General features: G+C 48.4%; 1 protein-coding gene across 1 annotated transcript in view; it reads left to right on the top strand.

Moving 5' to 3' along the window:
• The window catches only part of LOC108928597 (collagen alpha-2(V) chain-like), a 29,905-nt gene extending 14,229 nt beyond the window's left edge, over positions 1-15,676 (top strand). Inside the window, exons 5-54 of the mRNA XM_018742591.2 lie at positions 6-38; positions 576-629; positions 1,100-1,192; positions 1,334-1,417; positions 1,755-1,799; positions 1,891-1,944; positions 2,199-2,252; positions 2,364-2,417; positions 2,618-2,671; positions 3,805-3,858; positions 4,411-4,455; positions 4,611-4,664; positions 4,861-4,905; positions 5,018-5,071; positions 5,291-5,389; positions 5,495-5,539; positions 5,722-5,820; positions 5,927-5,980; positions 6,163-6,270; positions 6,421-6,474; positions 6,561-6,659; positions 6,895-6,948; positions 7,034-7,132; positions 7,338-7,391; positions 7,499-7,552; positions 7,687-7,740; positions 7,938-7,991; positions 8,183-8,227; positions 8,313-8,411; positions 8,658-8,765; positions 8,858-8,911; positions 9,018-9,071; positions 9,156-9,209; positions 9,377-9,430; positions 9,544-9,651; positions 9,869-9,922; positions 10,019-10,072; positions 10,162-10,323; positions 10,608-10,715; positions 10,876-10,983; positions 11,111-11,164; positions 11,290-11,397; positions 11,743-11,796; positions 12,255-12,362; positions 12,458-12,511; positions 12,623-12,730; positions 12,874-13,183; positions 13,366-13,553; positions 13,650-13,892; positions 14,328-15,676. Coding sequence (XP_018598107.2) covers positions 6-38; positions 576-629; positions 1,100-1,192; positions 1,334-1,417; positions 1,755-1,799; positions 1,891-1,944; positions 2,199-2,252; positions 2,364-2,417; positions 2,618-2,671; positions 3,805-3,858; positions 4,411-4,455; positions 4,611-4,664; positions 4,861-4,905; positions 5,018-5,071; positions 5,291-5,389; positions 5,495-5,539; positions 5,722-5,820; positions 5,927-5,980; positions 6,163-6,270; positions 6,421-6,474; positions 6,561-6,659; positions 6,895-6,948; positions 7,034-7,132; positions 7,338-7,391; positions 7,499-7,552; positions 7,687-7,740; positions 7,938-7,991; positions 8,183-8,227; positions 8,313-8,411; positions 8,658-8,765; positions 8,858-8,911; positions 9,018-9,071; positions 9,156-9,209; positions 9,377-9,430; positions 9,544-9,651; positions 9,869-9,922; positions 10,019-10,072; positions 10,162-10,323; positions 10,608-10,715; positions 10,876-10,983; positions 11,111-11,164; positions 11,290-11,397; positions 11,743-11,796; positions 12,255-12,362; positions 12,458-12,511; positions 12,623-12,730; positions 12,874-13,183; positions 13,366-13,553; positions 13,650-13,892; positions 14,328-14,474 — 4,140 coding nt within the window. The 3' untranslated portion in view covers positions 14,475-15,676. The remainder of the gene's footprint in view (positions 1-5; positions 39-575; positions 630-1,099; positions 1,193-1,333; positions 1,418-1,754; positions 1,800-1,890; positions 1,945-2,198; positions 2,253-2,363; positions 2,418-2,617; positions 2,672-3,804; positions 3,859-4,410; positions 4,456-4,610; positions 4,665-4,860; positions 4,906-5,017; positions 5,072-5,290; positions 5,390-5,494; positions 5,540-5,721; positions 5,821-5,926; positions 5,981-6,162; positions 6,271-6,420; positions 6,475-6,560; positions 6,660-6,894; positions 6,949-7,033; positions 7,133-7,337; positions 7,392-7,498; positions 7,553-7,686; positions 7,741-7,937; positions 7,992-8,182; positions 8,228-8,312; positions 8,412-8,657; positions 8,766-8,857; positions 8,912-9,017; positions 9,072-9,155; positions 9,210-9,376; positions 9,431-9,543; positions 9,652-9,868; positions 9,923-10,018; positions 10,073-10,161; positions 10,324-10,607; positions 10,716-10,875; positions 10,984-11,110; positions 11,165-11,289; positions 11,398-11,742; positions 11,797-12,254; positions 12,363-12,457; positions 12,512-12,622; positions 12,731-12,873; positions 13,184-13,365; positions 13,554-13,649; positions 13,893-14,327) is intronic.
• The last annotated feature ends 1,423 nt before the right edge of the window (positions 15,677-17,099 follow it).

Below are 17,099 nucleotides of genomic sequence, written 5' to 3'. Positions count from 1 at the left end.
CTCAGGTGACGGGCATCAGGGGTCGCCCCGGACCGATGGTAAGCCACGCTAGACCCATTCTCCTCCCGTTCTCCTGACACGTCTGTGGTTTGTGCACCTTGGGGACAGGAGGTCACACTGGCTGCTCGGTGCCTTATTAATAAAGACAAACTGAAGCAGACTGTGCAGCTTACACAAGAGTGCGGTTCAGCTGCACCTGGGACTCTAAGGTATAACAGCAGACCGCTGCCGGGGCCATTTACAAACCTGCACGGTCGCTGGAGTCGAGATTGGTTCATGAACGATCTTTGACCCTGTGCTGTTACTGCAAGCCCACTCACTGTCGAACACCAGATGGCGCTGTGGTTAAAAACGTGAATCACTGAACTACCTGCAGTTGTCCTTGGGTTCCAAAAATGAACTGGACTGTTGAGCTGCAGAATCGTCACACACGTATGAAGCAGCGTACTGGTCGTCCCACTGCCACTTTTTATTAACCGTTTATATTCTGCTGAATACTTGTCTGCGCGACACTGTGATAACGGTTAAGGTGCCCTTTCTGACTGTGTTCCTCATGTCGCCGTTCGCCACCACAGGGGCCTCCTGGTTCCCCGGGATCCAGAGGAGAACGTGGCAGTAAAGGACGACCGGTGAGTGAGTTCAGGAAGAAGCGCCAATCCTCCCCTCCACACACCCCGGTGCAGATGCTGGCGAGCGAGAGCACACTGCCTGCTGGTGACTCCTGGATGCCGAGGCAGCAAACATGTGACAGTTGGACACATTTCTGAGGACTTCGGATGTGTTTGATACAACGCAATAAACCTCGTTAATGCACAACCGAACGACCAGGAAAATGGTGCTGCGTCAGAAGGAAACGCAGCGGAAATCCGACACGTGTGACATGGGAAACGGCGTTCAGGAGACCGATGTCCCTCCTTCACACACCGAAAACACACTGAACACACACTGAGAAGCTCACGCCACACGTTCACAGCACATTTGTGTTTATCAAGGGTTTTGTGTGATTCAGAGCCTAGTATCAGGAAAGAATGAACAAATGAATGAACAAACAAACATTGGTAAAACGCCAATAAAAAAGTTCTTTACATTTTATCGGCAGGGTCCTAGAGGTCCCCCGGGCTACGACGGAGAGCCCGGAGTGCCAGGACAGCCAGGAGAGCCGGGCCCTGCCGGGCACCCCACACACCCAGGGGTGAGTGCCACCGAAACCAGGGCCAGCAGCCCGGAGGGCCGTAGCGAATGAATGGGGACGAGGCCAGTTGTGTGGACCCCTGAGACCACGTCCCCTTTCCGGTGGTTCAGTGAGGTACAAAACGGTTCTCTACTCTTCCAGGGTCAGCTGGCCTCTCACATGGCTGGAGGCTTCGACGAGAAGTCTGGGAAGGCCGGACCGGTCGGCATGGTATCCGGAATGAGGGTGAGCAGCTGGCAGGGAGACACACACACATATCTGCATGTGTGCACACTCCAGAACTTTCGGTGAACTGAAGAGAAGAGCAGAGACGAAAAGCAGATGAGCTGTTTGCTCAGTGACACTCAGCACCTCTTTGTGCTCCATCACTCACCACACTGGCACTCTAATCCCACTGAGTAGTGAGTACTGAACCCACTTAGCCCACTAAATCTAATAGGCACATCTGAATACTGAGTAGCAGTGCAAGAAGTAGTCTCAATGAGTACTGTCCTACTGGCTCAGCAAGTACTGAGTACTGAGCATTGCACACCACACCCTCCTACTCTCTGCCGTTTTCCAGGGTGAAGCTGGAGCAAGAGGACCTCCTGGACCCTCCGGTCCATCTGTGAGTTCAAACACTCCCTGTTGCTCTTCCCGTTGCTCTTCCTGTAGTTTGATGTGGCCCATGGACTGAACACGAGGTCTTTGTCCCTCAGGGGCCCCATGGAATGCAGGGACCTCCTGGAGAAGTAGGAGAGCCAGGCCCCATGGTGAGGAAGCAGTGCAGCAGCAGGCCCTCGCCTCTCGGGCCCTCGCTTCCTCTGACTGAATTATGAGCGCTGTGGCCCAAGGGGCCCCACTGTCCACTGTGTCCCTGCTCTGGGACATGGGTTTGGACTGCCCTGCTCTCTCCACAGCTGTAATTATGGGCTTTGGCTCGGAGCTCTTTGCTCTTTGCCGGAACATCCTTCGCTCCAGTCGTTCTCCCCCCCAGTGATACTGACCCTTGATTTCTGCACCACAGGGCTCCAGTGGTCCACGGGGGCCGGAGGGGCCACCTGGGAAGCCGGGTGAAGATGTGAGTAAATTCCACCATGAATGCCCTTTCTCACCCAGCTGCACTGGATAATGGACCCGGTAACGGATCTGGTAATGGACTCAGTAACGTTTGCTCTGTCGCCACCTACAGGGAGAACCAGGAAAAGCTGGAAACTCCGGAGAGCCCGGATTCCCCGGATCCCCGGTAGCGGCACCAGCCCAAATTCCTGTCCTTCACTGGGACATTCAAGTGCACTGAGCCACGAGTGGATGTCATTAATAAGGGCGAGATTCTTCAGTAAAATGGGGATTCGTTAATAATCAGTGAATTCATTACCATCAGGAAGATTAATGAATAACAGGTGCTGTAACTTCACTTGTGTAACCTCACTTGCGTGATTTCAGGGAGCAAGAGGCTTTCCAGGAATGCCTGGTCTGCCAGGATTGAAAGGTCACAGAGTGAGTATACACACACACACACACACACACACACACACACGCGCGCCTGTTTGCTCCAAGACTCTGAGCTGCGATCAGATATGAAGAGCTGAAAAAACTCATTTTCCACAGTAGACGTTATTCCAACAGTAATGACACCTGGAGGACATTATGAGTAACGTCCACCTGTGTAGTGGGACAGGTCAGATCAGGGGACAGCTGGTGGTGTAGTGGTTAGAGCTGCTGCCTTTGCCCCAAAGGCTCCAGGTCTGAATTAATTCAATTCAATTTATTTTTATAGAGCGCTCTTCTCACATAGTGACACAGAGCACTTTAACACAAGCATAAGGCAAGAAGAACAGATACAAACAAAGAAGACAGTCAACTAATGGCTACCATAATAAAGTACTTTTACAGAGCTATGAGTATCCCTACTGGCCACTGGGGAAAGGAACAAAAACTCCCAACTGAAAGTTGAGGGAGAAAAAAATCGCTGGGGGTCCACGGGCCAGTGGTTGCCCACCCCTCCTGGGCATTCTAGAAAGTAACAATTGTAAGCCAGTTTAACAAGTAATAATGATATTGTTGCTAAATGGTATCTTGGATCCCCAGCTCAGCATGGAACATCTCACCTCCAGCTGTGGAAACCACCTCTCAGTCAATACTGTGCCATCCAAAGGTGGTCTGTGGGCTGAAGAGACCCTGTAAGACAGGTGGACTTCAGGGGGCTCACGGTGAACTGGGGTGATACTGGAGTTTGAGCACTGATCATACCTCTCTGCTGTCAAAGGGGATGTGTGGACCACGAGGAGATGTAGGCAAACCAGTAACATAACCCAGCTGTATAAATGGGTAAATAAGTGTAACTAGTGCAACATTTTAAGTCCCTTTGTAGAAAAGCATCAGTTAGATGAATAAATGTAAGAAATAGCTCCGATTCTCTCAGGATTTCTGCACTCATTACTTGCTTACGTGGTAAAAATCATAAAAACCACAAAATGAGGACACACACTCCAACCTGATGTTCTCAATATGTTTCCCTGACATATAGTTTATGAACAAAAATGCATTTGACTGACCTGTTACTTGTCTCTTCCAAAATCATTTGCAAACAGTATTCAAATTAGAAAATAACTATAAAATGCATATTACAGGGACACCAAGGACCAGCAGGTTTAAAAGGGGAATCAGGTGCTGTTGGATCAAAGGTAAAAAACTGCACAATCCACATGTTTAATTTTGCCTTGGAATCAGACAAACATTTACATACAACACAGCCGCTACTCTTGTATTGTATGTGAATGTTTGTGTACCTTCTAAAAAAAATGTAGGAAAGTTATCAGGATTCGTCTATCCTGAGTTTTATGCACCTACTTGAGCGATGAACATCGGTGCATCAAGTGGAAAGAAACAAACCTTGTTTACTTAAATATCACTATGTCTCTTTCTCATAATGTAATGAACACATTGTATTTTCTCTGAGATGTACGTTGCTTTGGAGAAAAGCATCTGCTAAATGAATAAATGTAAATGTAAATGAAAGCATTTATCAGTCGGTGATTTTCTACCAAACGTTTTGGCAGTTTGATACTTTGCTTTAAACATAACATCTCCTGTGAATAAATGAGACTCAGTGTGTGTTTGTGTGCATGAAATAAAATAGTCTCTTATTGCACATACAGTGACAGCAGCAGCTTCAGCTGCTGAAGCATCATTGACTTCTTAGAGTATACTCACTGTGTGTGTGTGTGTTCTCACAGGGTGAAGCAGGACCCACGGGTCAGATGGGAGCTCCAGGTCCTCAGGTAGGTGTTTCAGCAGAAGACACCCAGAGAAGGTGCCAGGTGTGAAACACCCTGAGATGCACCAGAATGAGCCTCCGACATCATCAGTGAAAAAACTGAGGATGGTGAAAAGGCTCCATTCTTAGTCCATTCCTCATTTTGTTTGTGTCTGACAGGGTCCAAGAGGGATGCCAGGCGAGCGAGGACGCATTGGGCCTTCCGGAGCACCGGTAAGACTGACCTCTCTGACCAGAGAACTTCTCCACCTCTGCACAGTGCGTCCACCCCTGTGGTGTCTGCTGGACCACCGCCACCTCTCGGGCAATACTGTGCCAACCAGCGGTGGTCTGCAGACTTCAAGGGGCTCACAGCAAACTGTGGTGATAATGGAATTCCAGCGCTAACCATGTCTATCTGCTGTCAAAGGGGATGCGTGGACCACCAGGAAATGTGGGCAAACCAGGTCCGATGGTAAGACACACCGTTTGAACTCTTGTCTTATCTGCGCTCATACAGCGCACAGCCGGTACATTGAAGGGCCGCATTTCAAAGACCAGCGCTTCACATGTTCCTGCTCTCACAGGGTCCTCTGGGTCTCAGCGGCGCACCGGGATTCCCAGGAAGCCCAGGTATGAAGGTAAGCAAAGCAAGACATTTATCTGCGCTTGGGACACAGTGGCTCTTTGAATATGTCCTGACATATGTATGATACACGTGCAGAGGTTTTTTCTGAAGCAGCCGAGGGCTGCTCTGTGAACGTCAGAGCATGTCTTGGTGCTGTATGAAAGTGTGAGACTCACCTGAACTTTGGCAACTCAACCTCTGAAGCTCAGGGTTCCACGTTCCTCCCCTCCAGGGTGAAGCAGGTCCCACTGGAGTGCGGGGCCCCGAAGGCCCCCAGGGGCAGAGAGGTGACACAGGGCAACAGGGCAGACCCGGTCCCACTGGCCTGCAGGTATGTGAAGAAGTTGCATCTGCAGCCCTAATTTCAGCTGCATGTATGGCAGGATTCGCATGTTCATTGTGGCATCACTGAACCCACCAACTGTAACATTTGCAGGGAGCAGCTGGGACAGACGGAGGACCCGGAACCAAGGGTCCAGCAGTGAGTCAGCAAACCCATTTGTAGGAAGCATAACATTACCTGACATTCTGATGGCCAGCATAGCATAGCAGCATAGCAGTGATTTTTCTGCATGGCTGTGTACCATCATTTCCCTCCAGTAAGTGTGTCTGGGAAACAAGCAGTGACTGTGACCAAATGAGCCGTTCTCTTTTTTTCTCCAGGGAGTGCCAGGTCCTCAGGGGCCTGTCGGTCTACTTGGACCCCCTGGTCCTCCAGGCCCTCAGGGAAGCACAGGGCAACCAGGAATCAAAGGTCAAGCGGTAAGATGGCCCTGGGACAACTGTGTGTTACGGTAGCACTGCAGGAAGGATGGACTGCGCAGAACTGTGATATACAATGTGTTCATGAGCAATAATGCTGTCACAGGGAGACGTCGGGGTCCCAGGTTTCAAAGGAGAAGCTGGACCCAAAGGAGAACTGGTAAGTGAGATTTAATAGTCTTTATTGATTCATATGTTCCATTGGGAGGCCAAGTGTAATGGTGAAACATGCGCACGTGCGCACACACACCGTGGACAGTCAAGTCCAGGAGAATCTAGAGCAAATAAACTGAGGAGAGAATGAAGGAACAATGTACTACAGACTGTGGTGTGTGGTCACAGGGACCCCCGGGCCCTCAAGGGACCATTGGACCCCAAGGCGAGGAAGGGAAGAGAGGCCATCGTGGTGATCCTGGGTCTGTGGGCCCTCCAGGTCCCCCTGGTGAGAGGGTGAGTTGCCTTCTTTACTTCAAACTGGACCTGCTTGACAAAGAATGTCAGCATTTCAGCCCAAACGAGATGTCAGTGCCCAAGTGCCACTTAAAGCATACTTCTGGAAAGATAGCACACCTGCGTAGCTCAACCTGTACCTGTCCTTAGGGCGCTCCAGGCAACAGGGGCTTCACTGGTGCAGATGGCCTTCCTGGACCCAAGGTATAAACACTGCTGAAGCCTTTGCTTTCATGAGCTCGGTTTTTGGGGTTGACTTGGAACCAATTACTCTCCACGGTCTTTTTCAGGGTGCACAAGGAGACCGAGGAACACCTGGATCAGCTGGCCCAAAGGGCACTAACGGAGATCCTGGGCGCACGGGTGAACCAGGCCTTCCTGGTGCCAGGGTAATGAACACCATGGAAATGGCGGAGATGTGCCCAGTCATAGATTCACATGGTCCATCCATGTTGCACGTCAGCCCCAGTTCAGCTGAGCCCATGAAGATGACTCACAGTCAGTGAGCCATAACCACATCATTTACTCTCAGCGAGTGTGTTTGCAAGTTGAAGAGTCTTTGGTGTGAGCGTAACCTTGGGGTATGATGTGATCACTGGCCATCTCTCTTATCCATTCTTGCAGGGACTGACGGGAGCCCCAGGAGTCCAAGGTGCTGAAGGCAAGCTGGGACCACTGGTACGTCCTGTAGCTCTATCAGAAATGGCACCAGGTGACCATGACAGGCTCACAAAGAGGTGATAACAGTGGTTCTCTTCTATAGGGTCCACCAGGAGAAGATGGGCGACCAGGCCCTGCAGGATCCACTGGGACCAGAGGACCACCTGGACCAATGGGTTTGCCAGGACCGAAGGGATTCAGTGCAAGTATTCCAAGATAACTTCCTGCAGAGTTGACCATATCAGCGGATTACTTGCCTAAAACTGTGTTTAAACCGAGCCCCACCAATCGCCTACCTTCTTCTGAAAGTTCATGCATTTAGTTGTGAGACATGTTCAGTCTCAATAGCTGCCCTGGGTTCAAAGTTCCTTGACACTTAGAGTCTGTTTGGACTTGTGACTCAACAGGGAGACCCTGGGAAGACTGGTGAACAGGGAACTCCGGGCTCTCCAGGGCAAAGGGTGAGTGAAGTCATCAGCAACTCTCTCTGCTCGGTAACCACTGGCATTGTGGCCCCGATTCACGGCTCTGTGGAATGACCTGCTCATGGACTGCCCTTTCCCCACAGGGTCCACCAGGAAAAGATGGTGAAGTCGGTCCAGCTGGTCCTCCTGGCCCTGCGGTAAGTCCTTCAGGATTCACACAAGCCTTTAAAAACAACTTCTGACCTACTTCCATTGAATCTGTCAGTTATACAAATGTCCATAAAATATGAATGCTTTAATAAGTGCCTTTTCATGGTATCGTTCCCTACAGGGTGTTGCCGGTGAAAGAGGAGAACAGGGGCCACCAGGGGTAAATGGCTTCCAGGTAAGCAAGTTTGGCTACATACACCATATACTCTATATGGATGTTGCGAATGTAGCACTTGCTATTGATACCAATTTGCCTCCTTAAGTGAAGGGGGCAGGTGTCATTTTCGTGAGAAAGGCACTGAAATATCTTGCTGTGCAATTGGATCAAATGCCAGTTTGCGAGGCGTGTGTTCACTCTTATTTGTGTCCTAGGGTTTGCCTGGACCCCCAGGCCCACCTGGAGAAGCAGGAAAGCCAGGTGATCAGGTAAACTAGTTGCTCACTTGGTTTTCACTTGAGAGTTTCACAAGTTCTGTGTCCTTCACAGCTGTTCTCTACACTTTGACTGAGGGTACTGTGCAGATCTTGCTCAAGTTGAATAAGTCAACTGCAGTAACAATCACATTAAATTAAATTAAATTAAATTAAATTAAATTTGCTTCCTATTTCCTATGTAGGGAATTCCTGGGGAAGGTGGACCTGTCGGTCCAGTTGGCCCGAGGGTAAGTTGTATCACTATTGCCTGAGTGTACCTGTTTTTGGGAGTTAGGACATGTGCTGCAATGAAACTGTCTTCCGTGCCTAAAGGGAGAGCGTGGCACTCCAGGTGAGAGAGGAGAACTTGGTCCTCCAGGACTCCAAGGATCCAAAGGCATCCCAGGAGCCCCTGGGTCAGATGGGCCAAAGGTACGTCAACACATATAAACACAAAGATTTAGTCCAGCTGCTTATAGCTAGGTGTCCAAATTTCACACACATATCTTCCAAACATGGTACATGGCATTTTGATACACTAACTGAGTTAAAGTAGGAGAATCGGGTTTGTTTGTCTGTGAGCCTGTGGTGCATTCATTAAGTAAGTAGTTCTTACAGTGTCTTGAAACAAAGTGTTTGTCAAGCTGACATCGGTATTTCTATGTTGTTTTCCATCAGGGAAGTCCAGGTCCAACTGGTGCAGTGGGTGACGTCGGTCCTCCTGGTCTTCAGGGAATGCCTGGAGAACGTGGTATCTCAGGACCCTCTGGGCCTAAGGGAGACAGGGTAAGTCCTCTCTCACTGGCTGCCTTCAGTTTTTCCCTGCTATGTGTGAGCTTCTTGTGAGCTTCTTGTGATGTGTTTCCCCATCATTTAAGGGATCACCTGGTGAGAAAGGATCAGAGGGAACTCCAGGAAGCGATGGTGCACGGGTGAGTGTGCTCACCTTTAGCCCAAGGCATTTATGGAGATAACCCAGAGAGAATGGCCCACATGTATTTCTGGTTGTCCAAAATAATGTTTTCATCTTCCTAATAGGGACTTCCTGGTCCACTTGGGCCCCCCGGACCAAGCGGACCCAGAGGGGAGAAGGTGAGGACAGTTTCTTCTTGGGGAACGAAGGATTAATCCATATTTACTGAGTGACATGTGGATTTGACTGCCGTTTCACTTTAGGGTGAACCTGGACCACGTGGTCCATCTGGACCCCAAGGATCCAGAGGAAGTCCTGTAAGTGAAAGGAGGAGACGGCAAAGGAAAATGTTTCAGCTGAGTGAAAACCAATATGACCATAGCTGCACCTAAGGACGTAATACCATGTTTTACCATGCTATGGTTCAGTAGGTCTACTCTTTTTTTGTTGCTGTTTTTATACAACTTCACTGCGTTTATCCTAGGGATCTCGTGGAGAACCGGGTCCCACTGGTGCTGTGGGATTTGCTGGGCCACCTGTAAGTCTCCTCTAGTGCCATGAAAACTTCAGGATCAAAATGACTTGTGAACAAGCTCACATTCAAGAAGCACTAGACTGTCATTGCCAGGCTCATCTGTGCTTTAAATGCAGGGCCCTGATGGTCAACCGGGGGTCAAAGGTGAACCAGGAGAACCAGGCCAGAAGGGCGATGCTGGATCTCCAGGCCCTCAAGGCTTAGCTGGTGCTCATGGGCCTACTGTGAGTGCACAGCCAATGTCCAGAACTTCCTAGAAGTTGTACATGATGTACTGTACACCTTTTACTGCACTGTCACGCCTTCGACCTTGAGTGCTCCTACCTGATTTATCACTTTTGAAGACTGAATCCATCTGTGTGATCTTCAGTCCTTCTAAACTGTTCAGTATGAAGCTTGATAAATTATAATTATGAAACCCATTTTGTTTAAATTTTCAAGGGTCCATTTGGGGTTGCTGGACTGAAGGGCGGTAGAGGAACCCAGGGAGCTCCAGTGAGTGAAGAGGCATTCTTTTTACATAAACTCATCTGAACAACCCTCCAGGTGTTATCAGAGCATCTTTTCAAAATTACATATCCATTCTTGTAGGGTCCAACTGGTTTCCCTGGGTCTCCAGGGAGAGTAGGCCCACCAGGTTCTGCTGTGAGTACTAATCTTTTTCTACTGTTGAAATGATTAGGCTAATAAGTCCTCTTTAGGGCCTAATGATGAGTATTTTATTTTTTGGTCAGGGTCCAGTCGGACAACCAGGACCCATTGGACCTCCTGGGAAGGAAGGTCCTCCGGGTATTCGTGGTGACAATGGACCTCCTGGTCGTCAGGGAGAGCGAGGTCCCCCAGGCCCCGCAGGCAGCCCAGGAGACAAAGGAGATCCGGGAGAAGATGGGCCACCGGTAAACATTCATCCATGTCTGTCCAGCTCTCTTTTTACAAGGATCATTGTGTTTGTTTAAAGGGTTGTTTTTCAAGATGAGAACTTTCATTCAAGGACCTTTTAACTGGTAAAAACTGCTGTTAAATCTGCTAGTTTCACAGCCCTCCAGGGCTGGGAATGGGGACCTCTAGAGAAGAAGCTTTTTACCAAAGTGTATTCATGTTCCACACAAGATGAACCAGCAAAAGCTGCTTTTCCACAATGCATGACTAGTTATGGCTTCAATCTATGTTGTTAAAACAGGGACCTGATGGCCCACCAGGTCCAGCTGGAACCACAGGACAGAGAGGCATCGTAGGTCTTCCTGGTCAGAGGGGAGAGCGTGGAATGGTTGGACTTCCAGGTCCAGCAGTATGTATCCATCTGATATGTCTTGAGCCGAGAAGGCAGTACTCAGCCATTGTTCCTTACCATATGAACGCGGTGTAATACTTCTGCTGTGAATGCCCCCAATCATACTTCATAACAGCACTATCAAGAGAAACAAACTACCTGATTTGCTCTCCTTTAGGGTCCTCCAGGAAAGCAAGGTGCCACAGGAGCCACTGGTGATAAGGGCCCTACGGGACCTGTTGGAGCGCCTGGTGCAACTGGACCTCGAGGAGACTCTGGTCCAGATGTAAGACATGGATTTCCACAGAGACTGAAACAACCCTTCAGTTGCTGAACACACGGGAGACACATGGACGTTTTACCTCTCCAGCATCAGTGTGCCCCTTGTCTCAACTTTCTGTCTTTCGTTACAGGGACCTGCTGGCTCTGACGGACCACCGGGAAAAGATGGAGTACCAGGCGCCAGGGTAGGACAGTGAGACTGTTCTTTGCAAATGTGATTAAGGTTCAGTGCCTTCATGAAAAGAGTTCCAGAATCTGTAACTCCTCTGTGTCATTTACATCATGTGACATGGGACTGTGTCACGCACAGGGAGACCGTGGGGACCCAGGCCCTGAGGGTCTGGCTGGTGCCCAGGGGGCCCCAGGTTCTCTAGGTCCAGTTGGAGCACCAGGTGGCCCAGGGAAAAGAGGAGAGACAGTGAGTTCCCCCTGTCAAAAATAGAAACCTTTGGGTTCTGTTTACTACCTACAGTCGTACTGAAAATATACAACACAATTACTGCATGTTTTCACCCAGATCATGGATTCATACTTACTGAAGCAATTATAGTGATCAACGGTGAAACGGAAAGAATGGAAAACAAAGTTCTGGATCCTGTTATTGAAGCACCAGTTATAGTACCTAGAGCTGCTCTTTCATAAGTAAGCTGTAGTTCCTGGTCACAGTGCCACAGTTCAGTGACACACAGCTTAGTCAAAACGCAAAAGCTGGAGTTTATTTTCATTGTCCACCCTCTCATCAGTCGGCCTGCTTTGTTCACAGGGATCAAGAGGACCAGTAGGACCTCCTGGCTCAGCAGGAAAGCGAGGATTAGTAGTAAGATTATATTTTGAGATTCATATGAAGCAGGGGGGGTGCGGTGGGGCAGTGGGTTGGACCGGGTCCTGCTCTCCAGTGGGTCTGGGGTTCGTGTCCCGTTTGGGGTGCCTTGGGACGGACTGGCGTCCCGTCCTGGGTGTGTCCCCCTCTGGCCTTATGCCCTGTGCTGCCGGGTAGGCTCCGGCTCCCCGCGACCCTGTATGGGACACGCGGTTCTGAAAATGTGTGTGTGTGTGTGTGTGTATTTATAATATAACCTATTTATAAGATTATATTTAAGATTCATATTTCCCAGCATCACCCATTACAGGTTTCATGACTGCAAACAGCTGTTCTCCTTCCTCATCAAGTTCCTTCATGGTAGAGAGGTTCATTTTGGGTTCATTGTAGTTTGAAGGAAGTATTGAAGATGTATGTGTAAAATTCCTCATGGTGTGCGTCCATTTAAACCCCAGGGACCCCAGGGGCCAAGAGGAGACAAGGGAGAGCTTGGAGAGCATGGGGAGAGGGGACAGAAAGGTCACAGAGGTTTCACCGGTCTGCAAGGCTTACCTGGACCACCGGTACGTAAAGTCCTCTCACACACACACACACACAGTATATTAGCTTCAAATCTGACCTGTCTTCGAACTCCATTCAACATGCTGTTGGCCTATAGGGCACCCCAGGTGAGCAGGGAGCTCCAGGGATCGTTGGACCCAGCGGCCCAAGAGTAAGTGTTTTAAGCAAAGTTGCTAATCAAGGGTCACCAGAAAAATGACAATCTATGTAAAGGTATAAGTCCAAATGAGAAAACCACCCTAAAGATCATGACTGCCTGTAGGGACCTCCTGGCCCTGTTGGACCCCCAGGAAAAGAGGGTTATGTTGGACAGCCAGGCCCAATGGGACCACCTGGAACCCGTGGCCTCAGTGGTGACATTGGACCAGAGGTGAGCTGTTCACGTCCAGAATTAAAGAATTTGACAGAGAGATTCAATATTGACTAAGAAGAACCATAAAAGTGTAGAAAAATATCAGTATGTCAGTGTCAGTTTTCTTCTTACATGTTATCCTGTGCTTTGTTCTCTGTTAGGGACCTCCTGGAGAACCAGGGCCCCCAGGGCCTCCTGGGTCCCCTGGCCCCCCAACAGCAGCAATGGAGGACCTGTTTGGCAGTCCCCAGGATTATGACGCAGGTCCCCCGCCTCCTCCTGAGTTCAGCGAAGACGAAGCTCTTCCCAACAACAACTCGTCAGATCTCCTCCAGGCAGACCCCGAGGTACAGGCCACTCTGAAAGCCCTGAGCGGGCAGATCGACAGCATGCGCAGCCCTGACGGCAGCAAGCAGCACCCGGCCAGAACCTGTGAAGACCTGAGGCAGTGCTACCCACTGAAAAAGAGTGGTGGGTGCACTTTCTGTGGGTTCTCTTGGACTTCTTGGAGACAGGAAGTCCTGCAGAGAGCAGTGACGATTGTGGTTGAAAACTTGTGACTGATGCTGGCAACTTCGACTTGTGACCGATCTTAACGGCATCTTCGACTTGATGTTCCCCTCTGCAAGTTTTCCTCTGCTGATGTGTTACAGGGGAGTACTGGATTGATCCCAACCAGGGGTCCCCGGAGGACGCCATCAAAGTGCACTGTAACATGGACACAGGGGAGACGTGCATTTCGGCAAACCCATCGAGCATTCCCCGGAAGACATGGTGGACTTCCAGCTCCGCAGAACAAAAACACGTCTGGTTCGGAGCCGACATGAACGGTGGAGTCCGCGTAAGACCGACTTCCCTCAAATTGCCCATTTATCTTGGTTGGTGTTTCGGGTTTCTCTTTCATCATTAAATGTACAATTCCCAAAATTATTTTCAGTTCACTTATGGAAACAAAGACCAGGCGCCCAGTTCTGTGACCGTTCAAATGACGTTCATCCGCCTGCTGTCCAAAGAGGCCTCTCAGACCATCACTTACCACTGTAAGAACACAGTGGGCTACAAGAACGAAAAAACCGGAAACCTGAAGAAAGCCCTCATCTTCAAGGCTGCCAATGACCTGGAGCTGAAGGCAGAGGGAAACAACCGCTTCCGATACACTGTCATCGAGGACAGATGCTCTGTAAGTTGGGCAAGTTTGGGAATGTGACTTCAGGCACTACCAGATTCAGAACGCAGGATGATGTCTTGGGTCATACAGTGTGAGGTGATTCCAGGCATTTGACTCTTGCATCAGCTCGTCCATTTTCTACACAAGGTGGGGTGGATTGAAGGAACCTTCTCCTTCAAGGATACAAAATGTTGGGGAGAGAAACCAAAAAAGTCACCTTGACTTGTTGAGCACCTTAATTGGCTTGAGATGGCTACGGTATTATGTGATGTATAAAGTCGTCGCTGAGTTTATGCTGCGGTTCAAAAAAGCTCAACCAGCCCTCCATGTTATTAGCAGTGGTTTCAGAGGTATTCTGAAGCCGGTGGGGGAGCAAAGATTCTCTCGACCTTTGGTCTAACATGTAATTTAAACATCTCAACCCTGACTTGCGTTCTCTTTCCGCAGGAGGCAAACGGTAACTGGGGGAAGACCATCTTTGAGTACAGGACTCAGAAAACGGCAAGACTGCCGATCGTGGACATGGCCGCCATTGACGTCGGTGGCGCGGACCAAGAGTTCGGCATTGACATTGGGCCGGTTTGCTTTGCGTAAGTCCAAGTGAACAGACGCTCTACAGCGAAGCCAGGGACTCCTGCAGGAGGCGCTGACGCGGACAGCCTTGTACCAAGGGTGTGACGGAATGTAGTTTTCCAGGTAGGAATTTTACTGCGTCCTCCACAGTTTGTGAGAGCATTGAAAATTTAACGTATAAAGGAGAATCTTAAAGGGAAAATAACCTGATTCAAGGATTTTGCTGTTAAACTTGGCATGCCAGTACACAAGTGTCTTATCCAATAATCAAAGAAGAAAATCTCAACAGTGAAATCAGGCCTCGAGAAAAGGTTTGACCTGGAGATGCTGATGTTTGCATTTTATATTTTGCGAGTTTTTCAAAAAGTGGAACAAGAAAGCAAAAGACAATGACCCATACAGGAAACGTTGTGGAAAATGTCACATTGGCAACAATATAATTGGCAAACAAATAAATAATTTTTCATTAACTGCTGTTTTAATAGCCTGAATCATGATGCAAAGTGTCATCACTGAGAAACATTGATTTTACTATTACATGTTGTTATTTTCTGGAAAATTTAATATGCTGTTTTTTTAACATCCAGGCAATAGTTAGACGTTAACTGATGGTGCTACAGAAGAAAATGAACTCTTCCGAGTGTGTTGGAAGGGTGGTCTTATATTAAACACAACCATTTGTTTATGTAGCTGAGTTTTCTAAAATATATAATTATGTTTATTGTTCACTGCCTTTTCTGTATTTGCTTGGAAGTCAAAGAGCAGAGCAGACTGTTGGTTCCTCAGTGTAAGCTACCTCACCTCTAAGTACTGGGATGCTTCAATCACCTGTCATTACCGTCACAGGTATTGGATTTAGGTAGGAATTAAAGGGGGCGCCTGTCAGCGGTAGTCCTGGGTTCGAGTGTCCTGTCACCAGTGGGTCAGCATGGTAACTACTACCAATGACCTGGCAGGGGCGCTGAAGCCGTTTCTCTAACTGCCCCCATGTCGTCTTTCGTGACGCACGCACCCTCCCCTTCCGACAGTCTGGCATAATTCTTCCGCCGCTCATTTTTCATACATATTTTTAGTGCCATTTTTTTTCTCTTTTAAAGCAGAAACGCTACGAATGACATTTTCATCAGTGTACTTTGTCACATGTAAAAGAAAAGAAATGCTTGCTATCTGTAACAGTGTTGTCAAATTGTATTAAAACTTTAGGATTAAAGAATTGGGGTCAACTCTGTGTAGAAATTAAATTCTTGATGGCAGCAGAGCGATGTTACACATTAGAACACACCTAGTACTTTTCCACAATTTAATTGTATGTTTATATTTCTTGTTTGTTTCACATTAATTAGTATTTTCTTCTTATTTATTTTCTTGATGTTGTATGTTAAGGTCATGATAAGTAAGGCGATTTTTATTCCATGTAAAGCATTTTCAGTAAAGAACATGAAAGTACTGTACCTGTCTGGGAAAGTGGGGTCTGTCTCAAACCAACAACCTTCTGGTGTTGTGAACCTCATTCCAGGAGAAGTTTAAAGATTCTGTGACACACACACACACACACACACACACACACACACACACACACACACACACACACACACACACACACACACACACACACACAGAGAGAGAGAGAGAGAGAGAGAGAGACCAAAGGCCTCTGCTGCTCAGCAGAAGGAGGACTTGTGGAGAAAATCCTTCCCTCCTCCCTCGGTCCGGTCATAGCCTCCCATGGGTTCAACTACCACTGCTACGCTGATGATACCCAGCTCTTCCTCTCCTTTCCCCCTGGAGCATCAGACATTTCCACGCACATCGCTGCTTGCCTGTCGGACATCTCTGCATGGATGTCTGATCACCACCTACAACTCATCCTTTCCAAAACAGAGATTCTTCACCTCCCAGCTGGCCTTTCCTCCTGTCACGATCTATCGATCAAATTGAACAGCTCACTCATTTTCCTACCTCCTCGGCTAAGAGTCTGGGAGTGACGATTGACTCAAGTCTGTTGTTCTCTCAGCACATCGAAGCCACAACCCAGACCTGCAGATACATCCTGCATAACATCCGCAGGATCTGTCCTCACCTCCCAACTGACTCTGCCCAACTACTTGTCCAGGTCACGGTGACATCCCACGAAGGTTTTCGGTTCTGGCTCCGTTGTGGTGGAACGACCTCCCCCTCTCACTCAGAACTGCTGAATCTCTGTCCGCATTTAAAAAGGGTCTTAAAATTCACATCTTCCAGACTCATTTTGACCAAAATCTAAGTCCGTGTAAGGGGTAAATGTTCAGGCACCATAACTTTATAATCATGCCCGGATAAACCTTTACACAGCTACTCCTGTAAAGTAACGGAAATGTTTATATGTATCTCAAAAAAAATTACTAGGAAGGTCATCAGAAATCGTTGATATTCTGACAAAGTTTTATGCAGCTACTCATGTGATGAATATTGGTTCATATGGTGAAAAGAAACAGTAACTGTACTTAAGAATCACACGTCTGTATCCAAGTGTCTCTTTCTCCTAATGTAATGAACACTTTGTATTTTCTATGAGATGTTTGTCGCCTTGGAGAAAAGTCTCTGATAAATGAACGCATATAAATGTAAACGGTCGGGACCCACCAACCGCTACTGAAACCTCAGCCT

Source organism: Scleropages formosus, chromosome 12 (genome assembly GCF_900964775.1).
Source record: "Scleropages formosus chromosome 12, fSclFor1.1, whole genome shotgun sequence".
Classification (NCBI taxonomy): Eukaryota; Metazoa; Chordata; class Actinopteri; order Osteoglossiformes; family Osteoglossidae; genus Scleropages; species Scleropages formosus.
The sequence above is the reverse complement of the archived record's forward strand: the minus strand, read 5'-3'. Positions and strand labels throughout refer to the sequence as shown.